This window comes from Mesoplodon mirus (assembly GCF_964341445.2).
Source record: "Mesoplodon mirus genome assembly, chromosome: 11".
Classification (NCBI taxonomy): domain Eukaryota; kingdom Metazoa; phylum Chordata; class Mammalia; order Artiodactyla; family Ziphiidae; genus Mesoplodon; species Mesoplodon mirus.
The window spans coordinates 8,070,645-8,097,733 of NC_138987.1; the positions used below are offsets into that span (position 1 = coordinate 8,070,645).

General features: G+C 36.0%; 1 protein-coding gene across 9 annotated transcripts in view; it reads left to right on the forward strand.

Moving 5' to 3' along the window:
* The window catches only part of ACSS3 (acyl-CoA synthetase short chain family member 3), a 155,552-nt gene that overhangs the window by 66,153 nt on the left and 62,310 nt on the right, over nt 1-27,089 (forward strand). For all 9 annotated transcript variants that reach the window (XR_014295379.1, XR_014295380.1, XR_014295381.1 and 6 more), the window contains 2 exons: nt 7,966-8,046; nt 8,127-8,222. Coding sequence is in view for 6 of the 9 variants with exons in the window: in XM_082636670.1 (XP_082492796.1) it covers nt 7,966-8,046; nt 8,127-8,222 (177 nt within the window). In the remaining 3 variants the exon portion in view is untranslated. The remainder of the gene's footprint in view (nt 1-7,965; nt 8,047-8,126; nt 8,223-27,089) is intronic.

The following is a 27,089-nucleotide window of genomic DNA, read 5'->3' on the forward strand; positions in this document are numbered from 1 at the left end:
AAATGAACGTTTGGCTGTAAAATAAAAGGGGACTCAGCAAGTTATAATCTAATATAAAAGTATCAGCATGAGATGAAACCACTGACCCTGAAAACACAGTATAACCTAACCAAATAAAAAAATTAATTTAGCTCCTTAAAAGCCTGAAGGAATCTTATAAAAACTTTTGTGCCACCTCAAGACTTTAAATCACTGAAATTCACTGTGGCCTGGATGGGGATCCTTATGAGAGGGCCGAAGAAGAGCTTGTCATCAACTCAAAGCTGACTCAGCTAGTGTAGTAGAAATAAAATAAAAGTAATATACAGGGCATTAAATCTGAAAAGTGGTGGTTCCAAATAAGGAAGAAACCTAGCTATTCCAGGTTTTCTCTGGCTCAAGAAGTGCTTTGTGGGATTCCTAGATGCCCAAACTGAAGATTGTTTGATGTTTTGATCATCCTCATTTTCCTTGTAATGTAGTACCATCCTGAAGATAATCTATTTCTACAGATTGGAGAAGGATTTAATTGTTCGGAGATTTCTATTCACATTGAATTTAGCTCAATTCAGTATGCATTATTGAGTGTTCATTAGGTGCTAAAAGAGATAAAAATATGAGTAAACCACAGCCCCTTCAGCATAGTGGGATTGCGATATATATCAACACAGATAATGTAAGATAGTCTGTGATCCTTGCCCTAAGAGGGCAACCCTACTTCTTGCTTTCTTGAAGAAAAGATGAGATTGGATGGTGTCTGAAGGATTAAATTCCATTAATCCAACAAAGATTACTGAGCACCCAAATATATATATCTGTCTTTTAGAAGTTTACATTCTATGGCTAGACACAGGAAGTAAACAAATAAAGAACTATGCAGTCTGTGATGTGTTCTGAAGAAAAATAAAGCAGGATAAGGGTGATAGGAAGAGTGGGAGTGCTTTTTTATCAGGGAGATGTCAGGGAAAGCACTTGACAGGGTGACATTGGAAAGATGACTAGAACTTCTTCATCAGGTGACATAATAGGGAGGAGGGCATGCCAGGTAGATTGGGTCGACATAAGCATAGGCAGGAGTGTGTAAGGAAGGTTCCAGGATGGCTAGTGCATTTGGTGCAGATAAAGAAGAGAAATGGCCAGATATATAGGCAGGGGCCAATTGCTTAAAACTGAGCCAAGAAATTTAGTTTATATACTGTATGTAAGGAATGGAGAGCACTAATGCTTCTTAAGAAAGAGAGAAAAATATGAAGGAAGGTAACCCTTGCAACATTTTGTTGAGAAGATAGACAAATACACATAATGGAAACAAGGAGATTGGTTTTTCAGGCTGTGTTTAGTTTAGGACCTTACTTAGGACAGCAAACTTACTAGGGAACAATCAGATTTGGTTCAAGGATAAGAGTAAGGCAGAGGAGGAGTCCGAGACCTTGAACCTGAGAACATAGAAGAGTGGTTTCGAATATTTACTAAAGTAGAAGCAAAGGAAAATGGTTTGGGGCTGAGAAAACTGGGAGGTTTTGGACATATTGAGTATGATGTATCCTTGGGACGTTAACATGGAGATGCCCAGCCAGTAGCTGGAAGTGAAAGTCTGGGTCCAAGAATACATCTGGATTTGCAGATAGACCCTTGGAACATCATTGGTTGTAGAGGAATGGTATTTAAATCATGGGAACGAGTAGGTTTTACAGAGTAGGACATGCAGAATGACAAGACAAAGTAGTCGTTTAAGGTCTTTCAGAAACATTTCCCTTAACCCTCCAGTGGACTTTAGAATTTCAATTGCATTAAAATTATATGTTGGCAACAAATATTTGTGCCACTTATTTTATTCTACTTTTTAATATATTAGTTTTTATTTACTTATTTTTATAACATTGCATGTTCTCTGAGGTCTTAGAATATATTTCATACATCTTTGAATCCACTATGGCACTAACCTTAGAATGAGGCCATGGTATATTTGTTAAATAATGTCCTACTTTTCCAGTTAGCTCCCAGATGCATTTTTTAAAATTAAAATATAGCTGATTTACAATATTGTATTAGTTTCAGGTGTACAGCAAAGTGTTTCAGCTATATATATATATATATATATATATATATATATATGTATATATATATGTATATATTCAGTTATGTATATATATATTCTTTTTTGGATTCTTTTCCATTATAGGTTATTACAAGATATTGAGTATCCAGATGGCTCTTTATTCATATGATTCTCACTTCATTTTTGGTAGGCATAATCAGAATTAATAGGATCTGAATTTTTAATATTGGGATTCCCAGAATAGAAGTACAGGAAAGATGAGCACACATGCATTTACGAAGCATTTAAATATAAATTTCATGTCATCATAGAATTTGTTTTCTTTTTTCTTTTTCTTTTTTTATGTGGTACGTGGGCCTGTCACTGTTGTGGCCTCTTCCGTTGTGGAGCACAGGCTCCGGACACACAGGCTCAGCAGCCATGGCTCACGGGCCCAGCCGCTCCGCGGCATGTGTGATCTTCCCGGACCGGAGCACGAACCCGTGTCCCCTGCATTGGCAGGCGGACTCAACCACTGCGCCACCAGGGAAGCCCTAATTTTTTTTCTTGATCTTTGATCTTCATGAGGAAAAATAATGTTGTGAGCCCATAAAAATATTCTGCTTAAAGATGCTCATTTCTCATAGGCACATACAAGACACACACAATGCAGTCTGTTCTTTGGTTAGAATTTTCAGATACATCTAGGGCATATTTGCATCTCTGCATCTGCCAACCCTGGATTTGTCAGGTTGTTATATGACAGGTTAATCTGTTAGCTGCTGCACATATTCTGGCAACCACAGCTGACCTGCTTTGCATACATTTCTGTCCTGTTGTACACTTTTATCCTGTTTGGTTTGGGTACCTATATCCAAGTTACTTCAAGGAACTACACAATAGAAGAATCCCTCATCTGGATGGGGTGTCGTTTTGGGAGTGGGAGATTTAGTGAAGGTCATATTTATCTTCTTCCGGCTTGCTGTCATGGAGGTATGGAGATAACCAAAAAAAAAAAATTAGTGCCAAAGGAGCACAGGGGAAAAGAAACCAAAAACAAAGAATTAGAAAAGAAGGCATGACAGGAAGGTGGTAGATAAGTCCTTTGTCCTGATGTGAATTTATATAATTTACGTTAACTTTTATTCCTACGTGTTAGGTAACTTATTCATATTCTATACTGTAGAAAAAAATAAGAGAAAGTCAAATAAAAAAACCTGTGAACTTTTTTTTTTTAATCTGTGGTACAATTCTTGCAGTTAAAATGCTGAATTTGCTACACGTTTGCTCCTTATCTCACAGTTGTTCAGACCAATAAAAAATTATGCTGCTGCTAAAGTATCCTCCATAGAGGCAGCTTCAGAGTCATTGTCTTGTCTACAGCAAGAGATTTTATGTTTGAGGAAATATACCAGATGGAATCATTCCATTTCTACTAATATGATTCATTAAATTCTGAAGGTTTCAAGGGTTTCTCTTGAACAAAGAAGAATGTTTTTAAAAAATTATAGTTTTCCTACATGTGCTTATTCATTTAACTGTTCACTCTTTTAATCAGTCTGAAAATGTATTAACTGCCTATTCTATGCTGAAGACACAAAAGCATTCTTATGGTGCCCAGAGTGGTGGAGGAGACTTAGCAGTAGGTGGATGTTGTTAATGCTTAGAGGCTTAGAGAAGTTTGCAGGTCTTGGGGCCATGAGAGGAGGGAGAGGCTTTTAACACAAACCTAGTGAGTTTGGATGGCTTCCAGAAGAGGTGACACTTTCACAGTGTCTTTAAGTACTTGTGTGATCAAGTATGAGCTAACCAGGTTCAGAAAAGGGGTGAGGGTGCATTCTAGGAAGACGGGATATCACCTGTAAAACCACTATAAGAGCAAGAGTATTGTTGGTTTGTTGGATTTTTTAAGTAAGCAGAACCATACCTCATACTTTTCAACTCACTGACTCCAACTGTTCTTTGGTGATAGATTTCTTTTCTTCAGGTAATATTTTTGTTTCCTCTTTCTTCTTGTTTTGTTTTTACTTAATTTGCTAGACTGAATTGAAATGTATATATCAACATACATACAAAGCATAGGCATATGCACGTGTACATATAGACATATACGCATATGTATTTACATATGTATGTGTGAATGAATATCTAGTATATGTATGTAAATATGTATATTTGTCTTGTACAAGCCTTTATTACAGAGTACGGTGATAGAGGGGCTCAATTTAGGTAGTATGAGGTTTTCTCGGTTACTCTATCTAGACTTCTCTTACCTGAATAGTTTGAGATTTGCCATTCAGATTTTTATAGATCTATTAAAAAACATTTTAAAGACTCGCAAACTCTTAATCTTACCACACATCTCAAACTTCCTTTCTCTTCTACTACAACTGATGTTATTTCAACTGTATTTTTTTTTAAATTGTGGCAACCAAACAGTATACATTTGATACAGACATGTTTTCTGTTTTATGTAATGGCCCCATTTATAATATTTTGTGGCTTTCCTTGTCTTCAAAGGCAGCTCATTAAACTGGAAATCATAAAGAACCATCTGTGATAACTGCCGTCCCATTCCTGGATGATGAATAATCAGCCTTTAGTTTCACTTGTATGGACTGAATTTTTAAAATACCCATATACATTAAAAAGTGTTTTGTTTAAAGAGCACCTGTCTATTCTGAGATAGAATTCACTTTCATGTCTTTATTAGGGACATGGAGTGTTAGTCCCACCTGGATGTTTTTCAAGTTCTCCAGAAGACTTGAAGTATTATGGCTGATCCTACAAAAACTAGAACAGTGTATTGGCAGGTTACAGGACTTTTCTGAAAATATATTAGATCATCTATCTTTACTTTTAAGGTAGATAGGGTATAAGTACATAAAGTAACATATTCAAAAGAGTGAAATGCAGCATGCTTGTGTTTTAGGGGTAAGCACTGATGTTGAATATTTATATCTCATACTCAAGATTTCAAATATACTTTAAAATGCCATTTTTTGTTTCTGATTAATTTTGCATACTAGAGTATAATGATTTGTAGGTTTTTCTGAGCATGGTTTATGTATTTTTGGAGGCTGAACAGGGTTTATCTTTTGCATTTTAATTATCATTACCTGGAAAATATGATTACAAACAAGAAATGCTTTATCATCTTAATGTTAGTCACATATTAACATTATAATAAAGAAACTCTCTTTTTAAAACTAATCTTTCAGTTTTTTTACTCTTGAACTTCTTATAAAAGATCTACATGGAAAATATGAAATTATGCAGTTTTATTTTCTGCACCATACCAAATACCCAGTAAATTGAAAACTGTCATCTGATATTTCATATCGATAATCTATATTAATGAATAAAAAAAGATGTCTGAAGAAAATTTTTATACTCATTCTTTAAAAAAATAAAAATAAGTGGATATCAAAGACCAGTGATAAACAGACATGACTTTTCTGTCTCCTGTAGCTCCATTTTAGTTGTTTTTAATGAGAATGTTCAATGATAACCTCTAAATTTTTAACATTTCTGCCTTTTGTGTGGTATTAGCACAGGGAAAATTTTTAAAAAAACAGTAATTGCAGGGGCCTCCCTGGTGGCGCAGTGGTTGAGAGTCCGCCTGCCGATGCAGGGGACACGGGTTCGTGCCCCGGTCCGGGAAGATCCCACATGCCGCGGAGCGGCTGGGCCCGTGAGCCGTGGCCGCTGAGCCTGCGCATCCGGAGCCTGTGCTCCGCAACGGGAGAGGCCACAACAGTGAGAGGCCCGCGTACGGGAAAAACAAAACAAAACAAAACAAAACAAAACAAAACAAAAACAGTAATTGCTAGAATTAAGGAAATAATTTTGTTAGGAGGACATTAAATTCTAGCCTGTATAATTTTCTTTTTCATGCATGGTCTCATTTTTAAGTCTAACTTTTTGGGGTCAAATGGATTTAGGTAGCCACCATTTTACAGACAAAGCAACATTGGTAAACTTTAAAGAAGGGTTCACTTGAGAGGCAAACAGAAATTTGATAACCTATCCTTTAAAATATCTTCTAAGTTTTACAAATGAATTACTACTCATTTATTTTCTCCTTAGCCTTTTATTCCTTTCTATAACTTCCAGTTGATTAATCTTACCCTCATTTAATATAAAAATTTACCCATTTATAATGATATTTAGAATTATTTATAAAAATGACCTCTAAATGCAGGGACAGGCAGGTGAAGACAAATTCTAAAACATCTTAAGGGAAATCATGACTGACATTAATTATCAAAGAATATGGATAGCATATTGTCTATGAAAAAACTTCACATTTTATCCTCTACCAAAGGAATAAAAAGTTTTAGAAAAGAGTGTTTGCAAGTTGATTAATATCAAATTCATCAAGGTATTGAACTATAGGAAAAGACCTCAATGGGACAAAAAAATTAGCAAAATGCGTGGAAGACCATACAGCATATACTCGGTAAAGAGCTGCTCAGTTTACGTGGGAAAATGCATGTGTGAAATTTACTGGCAGGGGCTTAGGATTTCTAATACTCCCAAGGTGATCAAAGAGCCAACTGCATGCTAACTATGTCATACAACCTAGAAAGTACCCATCAAATGCCAACAAAGTTGCCTGTGATGTTTGCCAAGAGACCAGATAAAATGTATTCCACAGCTTGATACCTATGTTTTATTAGTGGTACCTGAGGAGAGCAGCAATTTTAGTAACAAACAGAAATTCAGTTTCTTTTTCATTCTCCTGATTCATGTATGTGTGTTACAGTTACAGAACTGTGCCAAAAAATGTTCAACTAGTAGCACATTCGTTAATTAGGACCATGCGTGCCCTTTCAGGTAAAATAATTATCTTCTTCACAAAGCAATTCTAGTTGCTCTACTGAGAGGTGCTTGAAAATACTTGTGAGTGAAATATATTTCTTAGCAAGCATTCACCTTCTTGCTCTGAATATTCACATCATTAAGTCTTTTTGAGCCAATGATGATTAATGTTTATAGAGAAGCAATAAATTAATTATTAAATTTACTATCAGTTATTATTTATGATAACTCTTGTGCTCAGTTTTCAAAAATTAATCTTGTATTAACATTGAATATGTTCACTGTCAAGGATAGCTGCTAGAAACTATAGTACTGTGGTGTAACAATCCCTACTTTTGCCCAAATGTAATGTAAGGAAAATCTGTCAGCCTTAGATCCAACTCATCAGGATTGATTCCTCAGAGTTTGAGAATTCATCACTAAAGAACTGCTCAGCTCTGATACTGTGGTAGTGTGACCACAAGGGTAACATTGTATTAAGAATCCAGTTAGAATATGACTCTTTCCTCTAAGCATCCTGTTATTATTTAATAATATTAAGGAATAAACATCCTTATAGTAGTCTGTATCTTAGGCACACAGCTACCTTTGACATTTCTGAGCACTTAATTTTGAGAGTTCCCATTTTTGTTCTGGAAATATGTGTGAAAATGTAATTGTTGAAAGTTTCATGCTAAGTCTTTGATTTTTTTTTTTGCTGTGCGCAGCGTGCAGGATCTTAGTTCCCCGACCAGGGATAGAACCCATGCCCCCCACGGTGGAAGTGCAGAGTCCTAACCACTGGACTGCCAGGGAATTCCCTGTAATGTTGATAATTTATGTTACCACTGGAAATTTGTTTTATTGAATGTGATTCCATAAAATGTTTTCTTTAGAAGGTCCAGAATGGTCTGTGAGAATGGATTCTACAAATGGACTAATACGGACAAATTATTCTGTTTTTATTATTGGAGGAGCCAAAGAAATAGTGATTCAGATACAATTATATGAAAGCCAAAGTTATTTATAGCTTATAGAATATGAAATACTCTAAACAGGAACTTTTCTTAAGTGGACAGTATGAAGAGAGAGAATCTTTTAACACACTGTCTGTTGATTTTCATTTCACCTTTTCTCTTCTTTAGGGTGTAGTGAGGCCCACTGGAGGATACGCTGTAATGCTTAACTGGTCAATGTCTTCTATATATGGACTTCAACCTGGAGAGGTAATCATGGTTTTAAATTCACATTACATGACATTTCTGTGGTTAAGATATATGCATTTTATTATCTTCTTTTTGTTTAGGTGTGGTGGGCAGCTTCTGACTTAGGCTGGGTTGTCGGACATTCCTATATCTGTTATGGACCTCTTCTACACGGAAACACAACAGTTTTATATGAGGTAATAAAATAAAAATACTACATATACATAATATTAAGTTTACTAAAAGTTTTAGAGAAGTAGTCCTAAGTAGGAAAAGAAAATTGAATGGGGGCAGGGGACGTTTTTATATCTTCTTCCAGTTATTTCATAAGAGAAAGAAATATATATTTAGAAAAAAATAAACAACTATTTAAATTGTGTTGAACAAAGACATAAAAATTATATTCTGAAAAATATACACTAATAAGCTTGATGTCTGTCCCTTTTCTAGAAAATATTACTAGACTGATACTGATTTAGAATCTTAGAAAATAGCCATCATAAAACAAGCAACAGAGATTCGTCTCTTTGTGTTCTTATAGGATTAATGGATTTCAAATATGTGGGTTCTTGATTTTAGCTAGACATTTTTGGTAGTTTCTGATGATTGCTATATGTATAAGGGAGAGAATCAGACTGATCAGATTCATAGCTGAATAAATAACTGCTTTAGATTCTATTGCATGGACTAATGTTACCCAGGAATAATATTTTTGGTGTATATTAGAAAATTCTGCTCTTGTGCCTATTCTGTTTAATTTTAGCAAATGCCTTATACAAATAGTTAAAACGCATACCTATCAGATATGTAGGAGATCAGAATTTGAGAGGGACAGCAAAATGGTGGTTTGCTAGATCAGTATACAAATGATCTTGGACTTTTGGGACAAAAAACACAAGATGGGAAAATATGGAAATCTTTACAATCTTATATTTATATTAAAAATAATTGCAAAAATGAAGTAAGGGAAACTTGAGTTGGTTGCAGTTTATGTGGTTAAATCCCTGTGTATTATGAGTTCAAACATTAGCGGTTGATAGGATTGCTTTAAAAAAATACTCACCATATGCAATGTTATAATCTTATTTTATTTTTTCACACTTAGAAATCTGTGTTCAGTTTAATGAGGAGAAAAAATCATTAACTTATTAGAAAGAATTTGGATGAAAGGGACCAGGGTGAAAATGTCATACAAGAAAGAGATGAAGGAATTGAGAATGGTTAGTCTGATAAAAATAATATATTTAGTGTGCATATATGTTAAGTATCTTTTGACATTTAAAGAGTTGCCACATATCAAGGAAGTAGTGTAGTCATGTAGTAATGTGGAGTTCCAGAGACCTATCTTTTGGGAATAATCAGAGAAAATTTAACTGTCCATTAGTAGAATAGGGAAGTTATCAAATAGGAGGCTCTCTTTCGCTTAAAGTCTGTCAACATCAAGAAAGAAATTTGAAGGCGGGAATTTTATATGCGAGGTGTGGATAATAGTATTAGATGATGTCAAAGTTCTTTACAATCTTAAAATTCTTTAACTCAATGATTCTGAAAAAATTAGAGACTATTCTTGATCTTCATGGAAGTCTCCTAGTCCCAGTCACCATTTAAAGACATGAGTGTTTCTTCATTTTCAGCTGGCTGGTTTTCTGTCTCTGAATGCTCAGAGGTACTAAGGCAGACTGTGACACAAGTATTAAGCCATCACGCACTACTCCACATATTTTATACTATGCCTTTGTGCTTTGTAGACTTAATATGCACTGTGGTGTTTGTTATAATTAAAACATAAAATAATCTTGACACATCTGTCCCATACCAAAATCCTTGCAATAGAGTAAATGTTTTTGTTAAAATAATAATTCCCCTTGAAGTAAACAAAATAAGCCTCAACACTGAATACTTACAATGAATTGTGAAATTGCTAACATAAAGTGACAAAGCCAAAGGTGCCATTATATTGAAAAGTATTTATATTTATAAGTATTAATCTGCCTTTAGAACTGAAGTACATGTAATTTTTGTGCATTTACCATTGGCCTTTTTTTATTTCTCAAGTTTATTTAAAACATGACTTTAACACCATGCAAGGGGCTCTGTTGTTTGTCTTTATCTTGGAATGATGTGCTCAAGAACATTGTAGATGCTCTAAAAGTATTTGTTGTACAAAAGAGTGATCTTTTTTTAACCTTTTAAACCTTATCTCTGCACTCTGGTTTCTTTCCTGTGACTTGTAAACATCTTCAATTCTCTCTGATCACAAAACAAAGCCTTTTAGACTTTTGCACATTTCTAGCTATCCCATCTTTATATTCTTCTCCCCTAAGTTTCTTGAAAAAATACACTTCCCATACTGTGTGAACTTTATATTCTTCCATTTATTGTTCATCTCACTGAAGTCTGGTTTCTCTCCACATTGCTTTATAAAGCTGCTGTATCAGAGGTCAACAGTGACTTCATAAATGACAAAGTCAAAGGGCCCCCTTCAGTTTGATTTTATTTTTTCTCTCAGTGGCATCAACCCTGCTGACTGAAGGTAATTCTCTCTGTTTTCTTGAGCCCCCTGCCCTTTTGCTATTGTCCAGGCTGTTTCTTTTGCCTGGCATGACTCTCCCTCTGTCTTTCCTTGTTTGGTTAATTCTACTTATCCTTGTAGACTCTGATTAGATGTAATCATCTCTTGGAAAATTTCCTCATAGTCTTTGGCTGTGCTCGGTTCCCCTTTTGTGGTTCCGTTGCCCCCCTGAGCATATGTCTGTTAGTGAGCTGACCACACTGTCCTGAATTTATACCTAGTAAAGTGTGGGAGCCTCAAAAACCAGTCTCAGCATAGTGCAGAGTACACACTAAACACTTAATAAATGCTTATAGAACTAAATTGTATGCTACTCCTCTGTTCTCTTTCTACCTCTCTGACAGCTTGTCCTCCTTTTCCTTTCTTGGTTTCTTTTACTTTGATTCTAAACATTGGGGATTAATGGGGTCTTGTTCTTAGCCCTCTTTTCCCATTCTGCTTATATTTCCTGGATAATCTCCATGCAGTTGGATTTGAGTATTACTAATTAAACCAAGGCTCCCAACTCCTCTTTTCTATATCTGACCTTCCTGCTAAGCATCAGCTTATTATTAGGCACCTTCAGATGGCCCAGGCATCCCTGTGCTCAAGACAATGTGAAATGAACTCGCTGTCTCCTCTCTTCCCTGCAAAGACATTGCTTTCCATATACTCTACAGTGTTGTTAATTTTACCTGCATGCACTCAGTCATCCAAACTAAGAATCAAGAAGTGATACTAACTTCATTTTCCTTACATATCATAACCTATTGCTCATTACATTCTACTGAATTTACATTTTAGTACCTATCAAAAGTGTCCTCTTGTTTCCATGTCTCCTGCCATATGTTCAAGGCTGATAGTTTAGCTAGTATGTTGTTGACTGGTGTGTATTCTATGGTTGGCTTCTGATCTCACTTGTGTGGTCCCTATCCTTTCCAGTTGTATATTTCAGATAGCCAGTCTAGAGAATGTTCTAACAAATACTCCTGCCTTCAGACGTCCTTCCAGGCCATCTCTACCCAAACTTCAATTTCTGAGCTCTCCTCACTTAACAATTATCTATCTAAAATGCAAAGGCCAAGATAGAACTTCATTGCTTAAAATTTTTCAAAGGGTTGAGTTCTGCCTCCAGGAAGATAGAGACGATATATTTTTCTCTATTCCTCCCACTAAGTAGAACTAAACATTTTAGGTGTTATGTCTAAAACAAACATAAGACTGAAAGCTAGAGAGAAGAAGGAAAACTGTCTTTAGGGACCTTGGGACTCAAGAAACAACATAATGATGAGAACTTGGGTTTTACTTTTCCTTCATATGTCTTAGATTTGTGTCTGAAGAAGCTGGCAATCCAGAAATGCCAACAACTGCAGACCAAAAAACAAAAAAAAAACCCTCCAAAAAGAAAAAAATAAAGCCTGATCTCTCAAGCCAAAGAATTAGGAAGGAGCAGCCTAAGCAAGACATAAAACTTTTAGATGGCTCTACTCCAGATAAACGCCACAGGAAAATCCATAATCCCACCCCCACCACCAAACAGCAAAGGCTAAGTGGGAAGCTTAGACTTCCAAAATTGTCAGGCTTTAAGGAGGAGCCGTAACCCTCCCTCTTCCCACAGGGTGGTGTCAAAGGAGTTTGACTAGGGAGCCAAGATTTTCATCCCTGTTAGGTTGTAATGAGGACCCCTTGAACTTGGAATGACAGTAGAGACCAAATAAGGAGGCTGGACTTATCCCCCTCACCTATCAGTAATGAGGTACCCCTTCCATTCTCCATTGGGATGGATGGGGTCAGTGGAGGCCTAGTAGAAAGTCAGGACTTTCACCATCAATAACAACACCACTTGTCTCTTCCCTGTGGTGTCAGTGGACACCATGTTGGGAGCAGTAACAGGGAACTCTCACCTTGTCCAGCCAGGGACGTGCCATTGGAAGCCTACCGTTAGAACTAGAAGCAACCCAGCAGTAATGAAGTGCATCTTCTCAATTGGGTATCAATGGAGGCCAAATGAGGAACCTGGATTTCTACCCTTACCTCTTCCTTCTTTGCTGGAGTGAAATCTAAGTAAGCCACTTTAAACAAGATTTAAATATGAGTCAGTCTCATAATATAATACAAAAAAAGTCCAGGATTTGATGAAAAGATCATTCCTCATACCAAGAACTAAAACGATCTCAAGCTGAATATGAAAAGACAGTTGACAGATACCAATACTGAGATGACAGAGATGTTAGAATTATCTGACAAAGATTTTAAAGCAACTGTGGTAAAAATGCTTCAACAATTGATGATGGACATTCTTGAAACAATTGAAAAAATAGACAGTCACAGTAAAGAAGTAAAAGTTCCAGCAAAGATATGGATGCTATAACAAACAACCATATGAAAATTTTAGGACTGAAAAATACAATAACCAAGATAAAAACTCAGTAGATGGGCTCAATACCAGCATGGAGGGGTCAGAGGAAACAATTAATGAACTGGAAGAAGGAACAATAGAAATTACCCAATCTAAACAACAGAAAGAAAATAGACTGAAAAGAAAAAACTAACAGAGCCTCAGGGATATGTGGAATGATGACAAAAGATCTAGCATTTGTGACTTCAGTCATGGAAGGAGAGGAGAAAGAGAGTGGGCCTGAAAAAAATACTCAAAAAAATAATGGAAAACTTCTGAAAACTTCTCAACTTCTCAAATTTGGCCAAAGATATACATCTGTAGATTTAAGAAACTGAGCAGGGCTTCCCTGGTGGCGCAGTGGTTGAGAGTCCGCCTGCCGATGCAGGGGACACGGGTTCGTGCCCCGATCCCGGAAGATCCCACATGCCGCGGAGCGGCTGGGCCCGCGAGCCATGGCCGCGGAGCCTGTGTGTCCGGAGCCTGTGCTCCGCAACGGGAGAGGCCACAGCAGTGAGAGGCCCGCGTACAGCAAAAAAAAAAAAAAAAAAAAAAAAAAAAAAAAAAACTGAGCAAACTCCCAAACAAGATTACTCTAAAGAAATCCACATTCACACAAAAAAACCTTAACTTTCTGAAAATTGAAGGCAAATGAAATAATCCTGAAAGTAGTGAAAGAGAAAGGATACCTTATCTGTAGGGGTAAAACCGTTTGAATGACAGGATTTTTTCAAATACTAGGGAAGCCAGAGGGAAGTGACAATGTTTTTCAAGTGTGGAAAGAAAAGAACTGTCAACCCAGAATTCTATATTCATCCAAAATATACTTTGAGAATAAAGAAGAAATAAAGACATTCTCAAGGTGAAGAAAAATTTAGAGAATTTGTCACCACTAGGCCTCCCCAAAAGGGACAGCCAGTGGCCAGTACTTAATGATAAAAGACTAAGTACTTCCCCTGATGTCTGAGAACAAAGCAAGGATGTCCACTCTTACCACTCTATTCAATATACTCCTGGAGGTTCTAGCCAATTTGATAAGACAATATATGGAAACAAAAAGAGAAACATATCAGAAAGGAAGAAATAAAATTGTCTTTATTTGCAGATGACATGATTGTCTATGTAGGAAATTATAAAACTTATTTTAAAACCCGAAATTAATAAGTGAGTTCAACCAGGTCTCAGGAGACAAGGTAAGCATACAAACATCAATTGTTTTTCTGCATAATAAACACCTTTGGCTACAAAAGAGCACCATGAGGAGTCCTTGTAGAGATGGAACTGTCCTTTATCTTGATTATATCAATATTCTGATTGTGATATTAAACAATAGTTTTGCAAGATGTTACTGAGAGGGAAAATTGTATTAAGGGTGCATGACATATCTCTGTATTATTTCTTACAATTCCATGTGAATCTACAATTATCTCATATAAAAAATGTAACTAAAAATTACAAAAAAGGCTTCAGGGAACTCCTGTCAAAGAACGTAATTCAAACTCTTTTGCATGATACAAATGATCCATAGTAATCTAACCTTTGCCTACCTCTAAAGTCTGTCTCTTGTTCCTGGCCTCTAATTCAGCTTCCCACCCAACAATCCAGTCCTACTGGCACTTACATGAACAGAACTGCCAGTGATTAAGTTGTTTCTTCTACTAAAATTCCACTTTTGTTCTGATCACGTAGCCGAGTGGTTCTTTTTCTTAAGGGAACAACTTAAATTACATCTTCTCTCTGATATTTTCTTTGCCTTCCTCAGGCTGATTGAAGTTCTTTATACTTCTGTTATACCATCTAGATTCCTTTGATCTTGTAAATACAGTTCTGTGATACTGTAAACTCTTTGAGGGCAGGGAATGTTTGTCATTTATGTACCCCCAGGGTCCAGCACAGTGCCTTTCAAGAGGTAGGTAAAATTCGTTGTGTGAATGAACCATTTCTAAGCAGATTAATTGACAACTTGAACATGCAAAATGCTGGGAAAAAACTTGCTTGCTTGATTAATTAGCACAAAACAAAGGTATAGGAGAGTCCTGACTTGTCACTAGGCCAGCAAGTGAAAAAAATCTTCATTAACCTCCACCAAATAATCGTCCCACATGTGTCCCAATTTTAGTTGGATTACCAAATTAATATTAGTATTATTTTATTTTAGTATTATTAGTATTTTTTTATTTAGGAAACTAAAATCTCCCATTAAATAATAAAAATACATTCTTTACATAGTGAACAGAATAGTTTAGTAGATCATTCATATCTTCATAGGATTACGTTTTCTAAAGAGAAATAAAAGCATACAGTTGATCACAATTTTATTTTCATTCTTAATGAATTATAGTGTTTCAAAGCTATAAATGAGGTAGACAGTGAATTGGTATCTGTGATAATATTTTTCCTTAATGATATATTTTAATTTAACAAAAATTGATATTCTGAAGTATTAAGAGATTCGCAGTTCATTATGTGCCCAAATCATCTAGAGTACAGCAACCAGTTCAAAAACATTTCTCTTTTTATTAAATGCAAATGGTTCATGATACCTTATAAATAAATGATGAATGAATCCTTTTTTTCTCAGCAAAGTTAAAAAAAAGTTATATTCTGGAACTTAATACAAATCTATAATTACAATGGCTGAAAAAAAATTGAAAATGGTTATAACTAAGTTGGATATTCAGTTTAACTTCTAAGTCCATAAGAGTTACCCACTTGAAACAATCTGTGTTTCACCATAAAAGCTTACAGTGGATATTTAAATAAGATTTTCTTTTTTGCCATAGAGGACACATAGCCCAACATCTGCAGGGTAAAAACATGTTGGAAATCCTGGTTGTCTGCTTTGGTTTTAGCTTCCTGGTAACTACCAAATTTTCAACACATCCCTGTTTCTCTCATTAAAACAAACAACAACCAAAAAACCCCACAAAAATCCTTGATTCTCTATCCCCTTGCAGTTACAATACTCTCTCTTCATCTTCAAAGGCTTGCCTACATCCAATAGCTTCATTTTCTAACCTAGAACTTAACTCTGCAATCCTCTCCAGTTGGCCTCTGTCATCATCATTTCATAATAACAGCTTTTTGATAATTTCCCTAGTGATCTCTATTTTTTCAGATGCCAATGGACATTTTCAGTCCTCTTCATACTTTTCAACATTTGAAAGGGTTGACTTTCACTCTATCTTAGTCACTTTCTTCCCTTCTAAGGCACAACATGCTCCTATTTTTCTGAAGTTATTCTTATGCTCATTTCTGCTACAGTACTTTTCCTACTTGTTGCCTGAAATATATTCCTCTTATACTTTAGAGCACAACCAAGTGTCACTTCCTGAGGGAAGCCCCCCTTGACCTCTCTGACTAGGTCAAATCTTTGTAGTCTCTCTTAAGCACCTTGGGTTTTTCCTTTCTGACTTGTGTCACAGTTGCCATTTCACATTAGTTTATAGGCTCCTTTGATTTGTTTGCCCCTCTCTGTTCTGAACTCTGAGAGGGAAGGTATCATGTTAGTGTTTGCTCACCATCAAGTCTCAACTTTTAGCCTTGTTTTTGACACATTCTGAGTTCTCAATAAATATTTGTTAAATAAATGCCTGAATGAATACATCAGAAAAAAAAAAACGCAAAAACTTCATTTGTAAGTAAGGACTTTTTTCCCTGAGAGAGGAAAAAGTAATTCTAATATTGTCTTTACTAGAGAACTTCATGAGAAACTTAAGTAATCCGTTATATTTTTTAATAAGCAAAGATTTAATTTTGTTCATTGACCTGGACATATTTAATATGCAATTCTGGAAGCCATATTGGACTGACCAATTAAAATATGTAAACCAATTCTGAATAATTCAGTCCTTATTTTTGAGAGGAAGAAAACAAACAGTACCTTTCTATAAATTTACTTTATTAATGCATGCTGATTGAAACAGACCTATCCCCAGCAACATATGGACAAGGATATACTTGGTATAGAGGTTTTGTCAAAGAGGAAGAATGTAACAAACAGTACTCTAATATAGGAACTTTCATGTATAAACAAATTTAGCAACCTGCTGTGTGTATGCGGGCATGTGTGTGTGTGTTTGTAAATGGTGGTTATACTCATATGTTTTCTGGCCTCTCTCTTCTATTTCCTATTTGCACCCTTTTTCAAAAGGCCTGGCATCTGCTAAATCAAAACCCAACCCTTCTTCTCAAGGGCAAGCATATCCTCCTTGGTCCTGTCTTTCTCCTTATCTTTGCTTGGGTGCTAATGGACAAATATGTATCTTGTACACATTTCAATTGCCTAGTACCATGGAACTCAGGCTTCCACAATGGTAGTGGTGGCTGAACAAGAAACCAGCTTAGATGACAAACATCTCATAGTAGTCCCTTACGATTCTTTTAATATCTGAGGCATCCATTATATTGTCTCCTCTTTTATTTCTGATTTTATTTATTTGAGTCTTTTCTCTTTTTTTCCTAGTTAGTCTAGCTAAGGGTTTTCCGATTTTTTTCTTCTAAAAAAGATCAAGTTGTAATTTTAATTTTTTCTATTGTTTTTCCATTCTCTGATTTATTTCTACTCTAGTCTTTACTATTTCCTTCCTTCTGCTAACTTTAGGCTTAATTATTCTTCTTTTTCTAGTTCCTTGAGGTATAAAAAGTTATTTTATCTGAAACCTTTCTTTTTTTTATTGACAGCATTTATCACTATAAATTTACCTCTTAGTATTGCTTTTGTTGCATCCCACAAGTTTGGTATGTTGTGTTCTCATTTCTTTGTGTCTCAAGATACTTTTAAAATTCTCTTTTGACTTCCTTATTGACCCAGTGGTAGTTCAAGAGTGTGTTGTTTATTTTCCATGTATTTGTGAATTTTCCTACTTTCTTACTGTTTTTGATTTCTAGTTTCATTCCATTGTGGTCAGAAAAGATACTTGGAATTATTTCTGTTTTCTTAAATTTGTAAAGACTGTTTTGTGACCTAACATATGATCTATCCTAGAGAATGTTTTGTATGCACTTGGGAAGAATGTATATTTTTCTGCTGTTGGGTAGAAAGATGTTGGCCAAGGGATACAAAGTTTTAGTTATTCATGATGATTAATTTCTGGAGATCTAATGTACAGCAATGTGACTATAGTTAACAACACTGTTTTGCATACTTGAAATTTGCTGAGAGGGTAGATCATAAGTGTTCTTACTACACACACAAAGAAAAGAAAGAAAAAAGAAAATGGTAACTGTGAGGTGATGAATATATTAATTAGTTTGTGGTGATTATTTGTTGATGTATACATGTATCAAAATATCAAGTTATACACCTTAAATACATATAATTTTTTAAAATTACACCTCAACAAAGGTGTAAATGGAGAAAAATGATAGTAAACTACTTGTATATAAAAATAACACAAAATAAAGTAGACTGTACTTTAAATAAAAAAGAAAAAGAAATCAACTTGGATAAGTTATTACCTAGAGTGGATTATTAGTTATTAGTCACCATAAATCTATTTTGGCATTAAATTATAAACCAGTTGGTATAATTGACCAACTGGCAATCATCATTTTTATGTAATAACAGTCTCTTTGAAATCAAGGAATGAAAGCTTGCTTTCATTTTATATTTGTTTGCATTTCACAGATTGTATATTTCATAGTGGCAAGCCATTTCAATAAACTCTTTGGTATCCTCACTAGATAAACCAGGGCAGATGGTTGTCTGTTAATAATTCAACAATTATCTTTGAAGATACGTACTACATTCTGCCTTCTCAGGCAATACATTAGTTAGAAGAAGTAGAGGATTTAAGATTCTGAGTTGTGTTGTAGTAGCATGGTCACTGGATTGGAAATATGAATATTCATGTTATTTATCTTGCTCTGCCTTCATCTACCTATATGACCCTGGACAAATGAATTCACCCTCTTTGGGAATTCTTCATCATTAAAGCTAGAGGACTGGCACGTATTCTTCCAGCTTTGCACTTCTGTGAATCTTCTCCAAGTCAGTTGTTGTTTTTTTTTTCTAGAATAAATATATTATTTGATAACATATTTTAATTTTTTAACTCTGGAATTAATTCCAATTTCTTTTCATAGTGAGTGATGCTCACCTTCCACATGCATTTACTGAAGAAAGGTTTCATTCTAAAATAATGAAAATTTTTAACGTTCGAGAGGAAGCATGGAAGTTCAGACTTCCATAGCATGATTCCTGAAACTTCAACATATTAATTATTTGGCCTCAGACAAGTTACTTAACTGTTCCTAGCCTCAGTTTTCTCATCTATAAATATCACTATTGGGCTTCCCTGGTGGCGCAGTGGTTGAGAGCCCGCCTGCCGATGCACGGGACACGGGTTCGTGACCCGGTCTGGGAAGATCCCACATGCCGCGGAGCGGCTGGGCCCGTGAGCCATGGCCGCTGAGCCTGCGCGTCCGGAGCCTGTGCTCCGCAACGGGAGAGGCCACAATAGTGAGAGGCCCGCATACCACACACACACAAAAAAAATAATAATAATAAATAAATATCACTATTAATAGTACAAGAAATAGTAAAAGAAATTACATGGCATTAAATTGATTAATCCATTGAAATCCCTTAGGAGAGTTGCCAGGATATAATTGTACAATAAATATTAGATATTATAAGCTACTATTATTATTCAAAACTATGAATTTTTTCTTTCCCAGAATAAAATTCTATAATATAAACACTAACCATTCATTCCCATTGGCAATCCGGCCATTGTAATGCTTGAATTTTCAGGTACTCACATTTCTTCTTTCAAAGTGTGTTTGTTCTCACAACTGTGAAGCGGCCATCAGAACACTAGAGGCTACTCCCTTTGGAGCCCATTAGTTCCCTTCTAAGCACCAGGCAAAGGAATCAGCACACAGAGATGTGTTGATCCTGGTCCTACCAACTTTGAAGAATGAGCAGCAGTTGTGGAAAATAACCCAGTGGTCTCTCTCCTCAAGGATCTGTCCTTTCAGAGTAGAACTTGTGAATGAAATGAGAGTGGCCTGGAAGTCTTTAATCTGCAAATAATATAACACATTTCATGGTTCATTATTATCTGAACATTTATAACCCTTCACTTCTACTTTTGATGGGCTTTATCATTACTAGCTTTTAAACTGCCTATATGTCTTTGAAAACTTCAGAGTATTCAGCTTGATAATCTCTTACTGAATGTTCTTTTCCTGAATTCATAGGAGGATGGAAGAGTTTAGATACCCCTATTTTTTTCTTTCTTTATAGAATGATTAGTGTAGAAATGAGCTCTATACTTTCCTTTATTTGTATAAAAATCAAATAAGACAATGTATGTGAAATTAGTTTGAAAGCTTCAAAGAAATATTATTATATGTATTTGTATGTATAAAATACATACAAAATATGACAGTATGTACAATATAAATTTGTGTAAAATATGAGACATTATTATCACTGTATATACTTAGATCAAAATGTTAAGCCATTTTCCAGTATGAAAGTCTCATGTTTGAGAATATTGAGGATAATTCTTTGAACTACTTTCAAATTATTTTTGTGTTGAACACTCTTGTTAAATCATCCCCAGTGTTTCTTCAATGTTATCTTGTCTGCTCTGTGCTGCACTGGATCTGTAACCTCCATGAAGACATCCTATGATGTATTTTTCCACACATGGATGTTCTGAATTCTTAGCCCCTCCCAGGCTTCTTTTCAACAATGTAACTGTCACTTGCATATATAGAGTTATCTTCTCTTTTCAAGAAATTTGCACTTCCACCTATATTAACCTGTTTTCTTTATTGATTATCCCCTTTTCAAGGACAGAGATTTGCTTCTTTCCAGCATAGAGTATGTTACTTCTTTAATACTAGTAGCCACAATTGTTGCTAACTAATACACTCAATAGGCACACATCAGAGACTTTTCCCTTATTCCTCATATAATAGAAAATTATTTCTTTCTTTTAAATCTAATATAATGGCAATGAGCTTTTATGTATGTACAGAATGAGAAAAATGATGACTCAGTTATTACTTTGATCCCAGCTGTATAATTTCATCATCTCAATTGGAAAAGATTGTAAAGCTGATGCCAGCATCTTTTAGGTTTCTCACATGACTAGTTGTTCAAAGACTTTTATTTTTGAGTGTATTTTTCTCTGTGTGCCTGTGTTTTACGTTAGAACAAGCAAGAGCATCTATTGTCATAGCTCCATCCACAATATTTATTGGTGCCTATTGTGAGCTCTACATTTTGCTAGGATTGATAGGGAAGCAGAGTGTATCATATACACTCCTTGCACGGAAAGCACTGACAATATAGTCAAATAATTAAGATTAATATAAAGGACAGAAAGCAAACCAATTGAAGAGACACTACCTAAGAAATTTCTTACCGTGTATAGAAGATGTGAAAAAATTTCCAGAAACTATTACATTGAACCATTAATACTCTACAATCAATTCTTGAACCTGTTTTGATACAATTTTCTGATGGTGGAACTAAATAAGGCTCAAAAAAATTAAATAAGTTGCCTTAGGTCACATAGCTTGTAAATGGCAGTGTTTGGATTCCACCTTGGCTCGACAATCTGTCTATAGTCCCTTAAGAGAAGTTTAGGACTAGGGTAGATAGACGGGAAAAGCTTTGTGGATGAGACAGTACAAGTAATAATAATAGCTACTATGATTGAGTGTTGGATGATAGGAACTCCTCTAAGAAGTTTATATGGTTTTAATTAATTCTGTCTCCAAACCCATGGGGTAAATTTTTTGCATCCCGATTTACAGCTGTAGAAACTGAGTATCAGAGACATTGAATAACTTTACCAGTGGCATAAGAGTGATGGAGCTGGGATTTGAAACAAGGTTTTCTGGCCCCAAAGGCAGTGTTCTCTAGTCATAATCTTAAGATGAACTATTGGGAAACTTGAGTATTGCAAACCAGATGGCCAGAGCCAGGGTGTCAGTGATCTGAACATTAAGGCAAAGGCAGGATGTTAGAGTGTCAAGTGGATATTTTAAGACAGAGGTAAAAAAGGAAGTTGAAAATAGTTTTGATGTCTTCAGCTAGGACAACTGATTAAGGGCAGTTACCAACTGAGGTACGATAGTGTGGGAGCAACAGCTCTTGTGGAGGAGTTTGGGTAATGTAGAGTTTAAAGGGGCTGTGCAGACATTTGTATGATATTGGGAAGTCAGGTTTGAAACTCAGAAGAACTTTCAGAATTAGAGATGTAGAAGAGTTAATAATTTAAGTCCCTAAGGTGATCAAGGTATGCAGAGAGGTGAAGACTGAGAAAAGAAAGCAATATAAATTGAGAGTGAGAAATTGGAGAGGCGATGGAAGAATCAGAAAAGTGTCTTGAAGACCAGTGGAGGGGAGGTTTTCCAGAAGATGGGGGATCAGCAGTGCCAAGTGCTACAGAGAGAGGTCTGGTAGGACAAAAATTGGAGAGAGCTTGGCAATTTGGGTATGGTTAGTCACCCTGATCAGAGCAGTTTCGTGAGAAAATTTGTGTGTTCATTTTTTTTTTTAACATGGGGAAATAGGAGCCTGTTGAAGGTTGTACTGGTAAATTATTGGATGTACAGAGGAGTCAGGCTTTGTACAGCCTCAGGTTGAATAGCAGTATACATACGGAATAGCCACACTTTACTTTCTGGGCAGAAATCTGTTAGGGTAATAATGCAAGAAGCCATCTAATTTCTCTGCTTACAGCAAAGTCTCACTACTCACTACGAGTAAAGAAAACCTGAATTTGTTCCTCTAGTACAGGATAGCAGAGTGATTGCTCATCAGCGTGGAGGAATTCAGAGGTGAAAGCAGTCCTGCTAGAAGCCTTGAACTACCAGCTATCCTAGTGATAAATGCTCTCTGACTGCTGAGAACGGTAAATATGTCAGAGTCCCTAATTAGCTCAGCACTGGGTCTGCAGAATTACCAATTCCATTGCTCTTCTTCATTTACTTGCCATTCATACTTTTGGGGGTTAGCATCTTTGTAGTATTTTTATGACCAAGGTGGAAGCAGTGGTTTATTCATTTGGGGTAGGATCACCACAAGGCCCAGTATGGTCAGCCCTAGAGGTGGGAGAAGGCAGGGGAGGAACCAGACCAAAAGCAATAGATCTGTGTTTGATTTTTTCAACTCTACTGAGGTATAATTGACAAGTAAAATTGTAGGATATTTGATATATCTGCACATTATGAAAGGATTCCTCCCACCTACTTAATTAAAACATCCATCACCTCCCATATTAATTTTTTTTTGCTGTTGAGAATGTTTAAGTTCTACTCTCTTAGCAAATTTCAATTATATAATACAGTGTTATCAACTGTAGTTACCATATTATACATTAGATTCTCAGACCTTATGCATCTTACAGGTGAAAGTTTGTACAAAAGGGATAGATCTAGATGGAGTTATAGATAAACATACACATCCTTAATATAGTCATGGAGAAGTCTTACCTTTTCAGGCTGGAAGCTAGAGCATGTCCTTCTTAACTGAAGAAAGGCAAGGACTCAAGCCTGAGGAATTGCATCCCCGTGGTATCTACCATAGGAGATAGTAAAGAGGGATTGTCAAAATAACAAGTTTATAGAAAGCATTCATTTGAACCAGGTGAAGTTGCTGATATTCGACTGGTTTTGACTTACACAAATGGCAAATTCTTATAATCAAAATAATAGGAGGGAAAAGAAGACAGGTTGGTTGGGGACCTCAGGTAGACGACTAAGTTTGGTTTTTGAGACTATTTGTAGCTCTTTGATAAAAGTGGATTAAAAGGGTAGGACTAGGGAAACTTATTTACCCTGTGGAGAAGAAAGTGAATAGATGTTATGATCTCTACCTGGACATCTGCCCTCTCGCTTCATCCAAGCTGTTTCTCAGAGCAAAACAAAATCTTTGAAGAGATTTTGCCTAGAAACCTAGGGATATATGTAGAAACCTTTTGGTTATGAAAGGGATTTCAGAATCTGCTAAAAGCAGTTGACTTCCCTCCCTAGGAGAATGAACATATACACATTAAACAAAAACCAGAATATTTATGAACCCCCTGAAATTCAGGTCAGAAACCTTCATTTAAAAGATAAAGATATATTGATTTCAAGCAGTGATACAACCAAAGTAAAATCCCAAACTAAAACTTAATTTTCAAAGGTCTCTGGAAAGCACAGAAAGAGCAGCTGGGCTGGGGTTAATCATTCCACCTTTGGAGATAAGGCATTTGTACTCAGCATGCTAAGTCTTACAAATCATATATATAATCTCCAGTCTGGAGTCTGGTTTATAGATCAAGGCATAAAGAATTTGGAGCAATGAGGAATTTCTCTCCAATTATTTTCTCAGTAGATGGCCTGCTATGATCAGATTTCAATTATCAGTATATTCTTCTACCAATACTTTGATTGGCTCATTTATTAATAACATATGGAAAAAAGCAGCAAAGTTTACTGTTAAATTCTAGGCTCATCCAGTAGGGTAACCAGGCAGGTGGATATTGGAAAATAGCCTAGCCTTGGGTAATGCTTAATATCTAAGGACTAGGCATTGGTTCTTAATCCTGGCTGTGGATTATAATTATTTTGTGAACACATAAAACATAACACTGTCCAGCCCCATCTCAAGGCGGATTAGATCATAATCTCAGGAAGTGGGGACCAGGCATTGGTACCTTTTAAAAGCATTCCAAGAAGTTCTAATGTACATTTAGGGTTGACAATCACTGGTTTAGAGTAAAATTAGATGGTGGTATGGATACGATGAAGGAAAGCAAGATAAAAGCATATTCTCACAGGTGAGGCCCATGGAATAATGGGAAATCTCTAGTAAATAATGAGTTAGTCAATATAAATTTTTAGTTATTAAATTGTATTTAAAGGTAAATTTTTACTAGAAACTAACACAGTATTGCGAGGCAATTATACTCCAATAAAGATCTACTTAAAAAAAAAAACTTATAAAAGCTCTTGACCACTGGTTGTCAGTAGGGCAGTTGGCCTTTGGATAGGGTCTACCCTTCCCCCTCCCCCGTGGTTGCCGGCATCCAAAATAAAGCAAACTTTCCTTTTCACCAAAAAAAAAAAAAAACCCCACAAAAAAACAACAACAAAAAAACCCCAAACAAACAAAAAGGAGTTTGCTATAGTAACATAGACTCTTAGGGCTGAGGGTCTTAAGTCACAGGGCTATTATCCCATCCGGCTTTAAAGCAGCAGTAATGTTTTCAAAATTGGCACAAGATAATGTGAGTTATCAAGAGAGGAACTTCAGGAAAGAAAAAGCCCATCTTTAAAAAAGGTTATGCATGCACTTGGTGCATATTTCAAAACTCACAAAAGGGTAAAGAGTGCAAATCTCATTGCCCTCTGTTCCCAGCTGTCCAATTTCTCTCACTTGGAAGCAATCAATCTCTTGTTTACAATAGTTCATTCATGTATAAGCAGTGTCTTTTCTTTTTGTATACAAACAGCATTGTACAAATGGTATGCACACTCTTCTACATTTTGCTTTTCTCACTAAATAATATACCCTGGAAAATTGCTTATGTTTTAACAAGTCTCAGGTTTAGACGTTGCATGTCCAAACTTGCATCCCTTGATACCAGGCATGTAGTAGGAACTCAACAAATGCTATTGTCAGTTTCATCACTCTTCCTAAATAAATAAACTGACACTGCTGCACCTGTATGCTGAAATGAAATTCAGAACTAGTCCATAAGGGATTTTTGCTGTCTTCACCTTAGAACTATAGTAAAAGCATGCCTTCCATGACGTTCTCAGAAGTAGTGTTCAAAAAGAGACCAAATGTATTTCAAATCCTGCCACAAAAAGAGGCAAAAACTGTAGTTGACTCAAAAATTTTATGCCAAAGTCTGAGAAATCACAAGTACCGTTGACCCCCAAGCCTTGAATAAACTGAAATCATAGGATTAATAATAAAGCCAATTTTTTTTTACTCAAAAATTTAATTCTAATGTTTACGTATACCTTTGTTTTAAGTTGTATTTCACTACTTTCCTGTGTTGAAAACTTAACCTGGAACTTGTGTGAGAAGTCTAGGCATTACCTGGTTTTCTAACTCTGAACTTACATCTGTGGTCCATTAACATTAACACATTGAAGCAGTAAGTGGTAGACGATTATAAGTGAAGGTTAATTTTACGATATTTGGTATCTGAAGAGAGCTGTCATGTTCTCTGTGCTTTGTACCTTTGCTAACCACAGTATAAATATAAGCAGTTGATATTTTATAGATCTCTGATGTTAAAAAGTCATGATTTATAACAGCTGAAAGCTCATAATCTCTGCTTTGCCATTTAGGGATTGCTTTCTGCCTTTGTTTTCTGGGCAGCAATCAACACTGTAGACTTTAGTTTAGAGGCAGGGAACCAAAGCAACTGGTAATGACATCGATTGAGTTTTAAACAGAGTTTAAGTTATCTGAATTACTGCTTTGGGTGTATATGTTGTTTGTTAAAAATCCCTATAATCTTAGAATTTTCTTATTTTATTTTTATTTATTTATTTATTTTTGCGGTACGCGGGCCTCTCACTGTTGTGGCCTCTCCCGTTGCGGAGCACAGGCTCCGGACGCGGAGGCTCAGTGGCCATGGCTCACGGGCCCAGCCGCCCCGCGGCATGTGGGATCTTCCCGGACCTTGGCACGAACCCGTGTCCCCTGAATCGTCAGGCGGACTCTCAACCACTGCGCCGCCAGGGAAGCCCAGAATCTTCTTATTTTAAAATTGAATAGGTTTGGAGCTATTGCCCCTTACTGAATATGCAAGTTCTGGAGTCAGTGTCATTTTTTCCAAGCAGCTCAGCCCACTTAGTATGTTACTGGTTACTTTTAAAAAGCATTATAAAGGGGTCATATTGCTTATGTGTGCGTGCATGTCTGTGTGTGCACATGAGCCTATGATGTGCTGGAGGGCAGGAGAGAAGAGTGTTCGATCAAATCAATAAGGCACTGAGTCATCTACATTTAGAGTTAATAATGAAAGAGGCTCACCGGCGTTGCTTCAGTTTTCTGAAGCTGCTAGTGGTGATAGATGCTGAGAACATATGGGTCCTACGTTTATCACTGTAGTCTTTCCCTTTATTAGACACAAAATAGCT